Raw genomic sequence first — 7,083 nt, 5'->3', positions numbered from 1 at the left:
GGGGTACAGAGTCTTGCTCTGTCGCCCAGTCTGGAGTGCAGTGCCATGTTCTCTGCTCCCCACCAGCTAATTGTTGTACTTTTTTAGTAGAGACAGGGTTTCACCATGTTGGCCTGGCTGGTCTGGAACTCCTGGCCTCAAGTGATCTGCCCACCTCAACCTCCCAAAGTGCTGGAATTACAGACATGAGCCACCGTGCCCAGCCTAGACTTTCTTTTAAGTTGTTATAAATTTCCACCTACTTACTAATGAAGAAATAAAATAATGAACTATTTTGATGTTGAAACTATTTTAAACCTTTGATTGTCAGTGTCACAGAGGCCACTTTTACCAGTATAACTGGGTACTACTCTCAACTAGTGAAGCCTGGCCTTGGGTATGTGTCCTGTGCCACTGTACCAGTGGGCTACACGCAATATATCTGGCCTTGGAATTTCTTCTAGACTCACATCCAAACAACATCCTGTGTTGTGCAGAGCTTTGTTGTAAGAGAATTCAGAGAAAGAAGTAATTGAGAAAACAAAAAAATTAAGTAAAAAATCTGATACCACAAAGTGCTAGATATAAATATATTCCATATCGATAAAATGAAAAGAACCATACACTGTTGCATAAATTGGTGGGGGTAGGGGTTTAAAACTGAGCAGTGGAGACCTGATTCTAAAAGAATTGGGGCAAACAAGAAACTAGGAAAGCAAGGTCTTGGGTCAGTATGGAACAAACAGGAATGGTATCCTGAGTGGTCTGAAACTTCTGTTAGCTAATGAGTGTCCTCGTGCAGGATTTGGTTATGCCTAAGTCCATAATGTGACTAAACTGCATTGGATATGTTAAGTACAGACAACTCTGATCACCTCTTTCTGTTTTTGGTTAGGTATCTACCTTGGATGGAGTTTTAGAAGTCCGAAATGAACATTTTTGGACCCTAGGTTTTGGCTCATTGGTATGTTCGTTTACATATGACTTTAGTTATAATTTAAAATAGTCTTCCAGTTTTAAAACTGAAAAAAAGTATTTCTTTAAAATTTTCTGGAGCCTTTGGATTCCTAGTTATGTTAAGCAGAATCTAAAATGTACATGAATTCAATTACCTAATTGAGGGATTTTTTGTTGTTTAGAGACAGGGTCTCACTCTGTTGCCCAGGCTGGTCTCAAACTCCTTGCCTCAAGCAGTCCTCCCGCCTTAACCTCCCAAAGTGTTGGGATTACAGACGTGTAATCCCAACAATAGAAGAATGTTTTTATTTTTGTTCCTTCAAACATGTTAATGGTAATAATACAAGAGTGTCCAGATAAGATAAATTTGTAGTCAGTGTAATTCCCAAATAAAATGTTTTTAAAAATTAGAAGTGCAATTGCTTTCTTTTTTAACTGCAGTTCTCATTTTGGAGAGTTTGCTGAATATTTTGAAGAACTGCAATAACACAACTTGCTTCAGCATAAAATTTCGTATTTTCTAATTCAGTTTGAACCTCAATACCAGAGAGACGTTTTTATGACACGGTTAGGAATGATGAGGAAAATACAGAAAACGTAAAGCACCGTAATCTTATCTAAAGAAAACTGCTGTTGATATTTTGGTGTTTATACATTTATTTTCCTTAGAAAATGAGATCATGGAGTGGGCGCGGCTCATGCCTATAATACCAGCACTTTGGGAGGCCAAGGTGGGCAGATCACCTGAGGTCGGGAGTTCGAGACCAGCTTGGCCAACATGGTGAAACCCCGTCTCTACTAAAAATACAAAATTAGCTGGGCATGGTGGTGTGGCACGCGCCTGTAATTCCAGCTACTCAGGAGGCTGAGGCAGGAGAGGCGGAGGTTGCAGTGAGCCAAGATCAGCCATTGCACTCCAGCCTGGGTGACAGAGTGAGACTCTGTCTCTAAAAAAACCAGGAAATGAGATCATGCTGTTTTATAATTAGCTCTTTTCATTTAATTAATTTATCATGAACCGTTTTCTATGTCATTAAATACTCTTCTACAGTATCATTTAAAAAAATAGGATTTGATTTTTCTAATATAGCACAAATTTATAGATAAGCAGATCAAAGTTGGTCCAGCAGGTCAGTGATGTTACCCACTTTGCAGTGTTTAGTTTCAGGCTATGCTTTTGTAGTGGGAAAATGGTTTCTTCACCTTCACTTTCCCCAGCTCTTTCCCTCTCTCATTATTTTGGATGTCTAAAATTTATTAGAAGAAAAACTTGAGACTGTAACATCCCCTCCCTCCTTACTGGGAAGGTGCCAAGTGACCAAAGTGTCAAGAGACCAAAGAATGACTTGGACAGGTTCAGCATGGCCAGTAGGTGAGTTTATTAGGACTTACCTACGGGGCACTCCTGGGAAGTAGCAGGACAGCTTTAGAAATCTACCCACCTCCCATTTCTAAGCTGCTTTTAAGCTAATTTGCTCGCTCTTTGCCTACTGTATGTATGTAATGAGACTGTTTTCCTCGGTAGGGTCTCAGATGCTCTCTAAAAGCTTTGGTTCTCAGGCTCGCTTGCTCCTCGACTGGGCACCATGGCTTTGGCTCACTGCCTGGCCTTCAGAGTTCAGTCATCGGACATACACCCTCCAATTACCTGGTGGGGGACCCATCACACTATACTTCTCTAGTAAATTCTTTAGAAGGGGCCATTGGGAACAATATTCTCTAAATTCTTGAATGTTGAAAACAGCTTGTGGACATTATAATTAAAAATTAGTTTGACTGGATATAAACTCTTCAGTACACATTTGCTTCAAGTTTCTTAAAAATACATTATCCCTTTTACTTCTGGCATGAAGCATTTCTGAGACAATGCCTAATAATAGTCTAATTTTTTTCCTTTTATATGTGACTTGATCTTTTTGCCTGGATGCCCAAAAGATTTTTTTTTAAGTTCAGTACCTTTACCAGACTACGTCTTGGCATTGGTCATTCCGCATCAGTTATTTCAGGTATGCAGTGCACCCTTTCTTCTTTTTTTTTTTTTTGAGATGGAGTCTCGCTCTGTCGCCCAGGTGGGAGTGCCGTGGTGCAATCTCAGCTCACTGCAGCCTCTGCCTCCTGAGTTCAAGTGATTCTCCTGCCTCAGCCTCCCAAGTAGCTGGGATTACAGGTGCACACCACCACACCCAGCTAATTTTTGTTTTTTTTAGTAGAGATAGGGTTTTACCATGTTGGCCAAGCTGGTCTCGGACTCCTGACGTCAAGTGATCTGCCTGCCTTGGCCTCCCAAAGTGTTGGGATTACAGGCGTGAGCCACTGCGCTCAGCCCACAGTACACCCTTTCAATAATGCTGTTTCAAAAATAATTTTTTAAAACATCTAATTATAGTTCATAATTTTTGCTCTATTCTCTTTCTTTGGTTTTCTTTTGTGGAAACTTCTGTTATGTACATGTTGAACATGTTGGATCTTTGCCTTTCTTATTGTTATTTTCTCTCAAATTCTTATATTCTCTTATTTTACTTTTGATTTTTTTTTTTAACCTTTTATGTCTCTTAAAGTATACCTGTATGTTTCCTTGTTTGTATTTATTCTGGGTAAGTCTTCATTTCTAAAGTGATCTTTTTTCTTGTATTATAATTGTCATCTCATTTCTAAGGTTTTCTAATTCTGATTTATGTTCTTGTTTTATATCTTTTGGCTGGTTTTTAAAAAGTAGGTTATAGTTTTTATCTGACGTAGTTTTATCTGTCTGGTGATCTTTTATAATCTGTTTTACAGTCTCTTTTTTTCTTGTATAACTTTTTGTGGGATTTGATCCTCTCTCCTTTTCTGTTGCTCATTTTTATGTGAAGTTAGTTTTCCTGAACTTTAAAATTAGGAATGGTTTAGGGTAGTGTGTACAGATTCATGGGTCTAGAGCTCCATCTTCTGATGATTTTGTAAAAGAAGAAAGTTTTTTATTCTGGCCCTGTTCCTCTCTGCCATTTTCACCTTTTTTTCTTTTTTTTTTTTTTTGAGACAGGGTCTCACTCTGTTGCCAGGCTGGAATGAGTGCAATGGCATGATCTTGGCTCACTGCAACCTCCGCCTCCCCAGTAGCTGGGACTACAGATGCATGCCACCATGCCCAGTTAATTTTTGAATTTTTTGGTAGAAACAGAATTTCACTATGTTGGCCAGGCTGGTCTCAAACTTCTGACCTCAGGTGATCCGCTTGTCTTGTGAGCCACTCTGCCCAGCATTTTTTTTTTTTTTTTTTTTTTAAGAGACAGAGTCCTGCCCTGTTACCCAGGCTGGAGTGAATGGTACAGATATAGCTCACTGCAGTCTCAAATGTCTGGGCTCAAGTGATCCTCCTAACTCAACCTTCCCAGTAGCTGGGATTACAGGTACACGCCACCATGCCCAGATGATCTTTTAAAATTTTTTTGTAGAAACTGAGTCTTGGTGTGTTGCCTAGGCTGGTCTTGAACTCTTGGCCTTAAGCACTCCTACTGCCTTGGCCTCCCAAAGTGTTGGGATTACAGGCACGAGCCGCTATGCCTGGCCCTGCCTTCCGTTTTTATCTGAACCTCTTCTATCCTTTGTCTGAACTGTACTACTCAGTTTGGATTTTCTTGCCATTGTTTCTTTTTTATATGGGGCTTTTTTCTAGAGGGCAGCTTTGCCTGGTTACTTTTGAGAACTCATAGGACTCAGACTATTCCAGCCCTTAATGCAGACCCAGTGTATTTCCCCACTGTTGAAATGTGCAAAACTCCTCCCAGTTTCAGCTGCTTTTCTCATATTGGCTGTCCTAGATTTCCATTAAGTCTTCTTAGCCGCTTTGGGGTTTTTAGGTCAGTCAGATGTGCTGTTGCTTCCTGCTGCACAGATTGTGTTACCTTGAAGGTCTCATAGCTTGTATTTGGGTTTTCATAGGAGTACTGGGTTACCTAGTTTTTTGTGGATATTGTCCATAGATTTTCAGTTTTGCTGTTTTACCTTCTTTGTTTTAATGGAAATATTTGAGGCAGTTCAAAAACTGCCACCACTGCTGCCACCTTGCAAGAGTCCAACGTAATTTTTAGTTTTCTTAGTTTTACATTATCTAAATATGCCATAATTTATTTCATAAGTCCCTTAGTGAATATTTAGATTATCTTCTATTTTTCCTATATTAACAGGTCTGGGATAAACTTTTTTTTTTTGAGACATAGTCTCACACTGTTGCCTGGGCTAGAGTGCAATGGCATGATCTTGGCTCACTGCAACCTCTGCCTCCCAAGTTCAAGCAATTCTCCTGCCTCAGCCTCCCAAGTAGATAAAAACTAGAAAGAAGCTATCTGTGAAACTGCTTTGTGATATGTAGATTCATCTCACAGAGTTAAAACCTTTTTATTGATTCAGCAGGTTGGAATCTCTCATTTTGTAGAATCTGCAAAGGGACAGCTGGGATTACAGATATCCGCCACCATGCCCCACGTCTAGCTAATTTTTTGTATTTTTAGTAGAGACAGGGTTTCACTGTGATGGCCAGGCTGGTCCCGAACTCCTGATCTCGTGATCTGCCCGCCTCGGCCTCCCAAAGTGCTGGGATTACAGGCATGAGCCACCGTGCCCAGCCTGGGATAAACATTCTTATGGGATAAGCTTTGTAAATATCCATGATTATTTCTTAAGATTAGTTTTTAGAAGTTTTTATAAATCAGAAAATACTCACTTTTTTTTATGGCTTTTGATGCAGATTCCCAAATTGCCTTCTAGAATGCCTTTTAGAACTACACACTTTGAGTCTTATAGTTCATTTTCAACCATTCTTTCCTTTATTTTATTTTTTTAGATTAATTTTTTAACATATGGAATGCTTCATGAGTTTGCATGTCATCTTTGCACAGAGGCCATGCTAATCTTACCTGTATTGTTCCAATTTGAGTGTATGTGCTGCCAAAGTGACCACTTAACAATTCTTTTAATTGTATTAATGACGTTGGATGGCTTATAAACACAAAGAATGTAGTCATCAACTCAGAACTTGGCATCTAAAAACCACACCTATGAAGTCCCTGGTTAAGAGCCAGGAATTTAATAAAACAAACTTTTGAGCTACTAAAAGTTAATGTCACAAAAGCCATAGATTAATGCATGCACTGTGATTATAGGAGACTTTTCAAGTTCATACTCTGAAAATAGTTTCCTTATTTTAATTACTTTGATTTCCATATCAGACTGAAAGAGGATATGGCATCTTTAATACTTATGTAGTGACAACTGTGAATGGTAGTGGCAAAGGAAAAGGGAAAAATCAAAGATGACTTGATTTCAAGACATGGCTTGTCTGAGCTAAAAGTAATAAACAAGAAGTCAAATTCAAGGAATATAGGTATTTTCTCTGTCTCGTGATTGACAGTAACTCTTACTATTTTTCTGTATTTAGTATTTCAAGTCATAGATTCAGATGCATTGTAATTAAACAGTTTGGCTAATTTATTTGCAGTTTATGTTTTGTAAGAATTTTTTTTGATTTTTGAAAATCTGTGTTTATTTAGAAACTAAAATGGGGTGTCTGCTGGACATTTTATTTACTTTTATTTACTCTATTTTTTTGAGACCGAGTCTGGCTCTGTTGCCCAGCCTGGAGTGTAGTGGCATGATCTTGGCTCACTGCAACTTCTGCCTCATGGGCTCAAGTCATCCTCACACCTCAGCCTCCCAAGCAGCTGTGACTATAGGCATACACTACCACACCCGGCTAATTTTTGTATTTTTTGTAGAGATGGGGTTTTGCCATGTTGTCCAGTCGGGTCTCAAACTCCTGAGCTCAAGCGATCCATCTGCCTCACCCTCCCAAAGTGCTGGGATTACAGGCATGAGCTACCATGCCTGGCCATCTATTTTTTATATATATATATATATATTTTAAGTTTTTATTAGGCAAATAGTACCCAATTGTTAAGAAAATAAAAACTTGTAACTAAGTCATAAAAAAAGAGAGTAAATATCCTTAATAATCCTGCCATCTAGAGATAAATACTGTTATCCTTGATATTTGTCTCTGTCCTTCTGTTTCTTTAACTTTTATTTTTCTTTATTTATGTCTTATTTTACTTTTTATTTATTGAGACAGGGTCTTGCTCTGTCACCCAGGCTAGAGTGCAGGGGCACAGT

At 38.9% G+C, this 7,083-nt stretch overlaps 1 protein-coding gene across 2 annotated transcripts in view; it reads left to right on the top strand.

Moving 5' to 3' along the window:
• The window catches only part of SLC30A6 (solute carrier family 30 (zinc transporter), member 6), a 71,527-nt gene that overhangs the window by 55,694 nt on the left and 8,750 nt on the right, over nucleotides 1-7,083 (top strand). For both annotated transcript variants that reach the window (XM_011984245.1, XM_011984244.1), the window contains one exon: nucleotides 875-943. In XM_011984245.1, coding sequence (XP_011839635.1) covers nucleotides 875-943 — 69 coding nt within the window. The remainder of the gene's footprint in view (nucleotides 1-874; nucleotides 944-7,083) is intronic.

Source organism: Mandrillus leucophaeus, unplaced genomic scaffold (assembly GCF_000951045.1).
Source record: "Mandrillus leucophaeus isolate KB7577 unplaced genomic scaffold, Mleu.le_1.0 Scaffold264, whole genome shotgun sequence".
Classification (NCBI taxonomy): domain Eukaryota; kingdom Metazoa; phylum Chordata; class Mammalia; order Primates; family Cercopithecidae; genus Mandrillus; species Mandrillus leucophaeus.
Note: the sequence above shows the minus strand (reverse complement) of the source record. Positions and strands in the feature narration are given on the sequence as shown.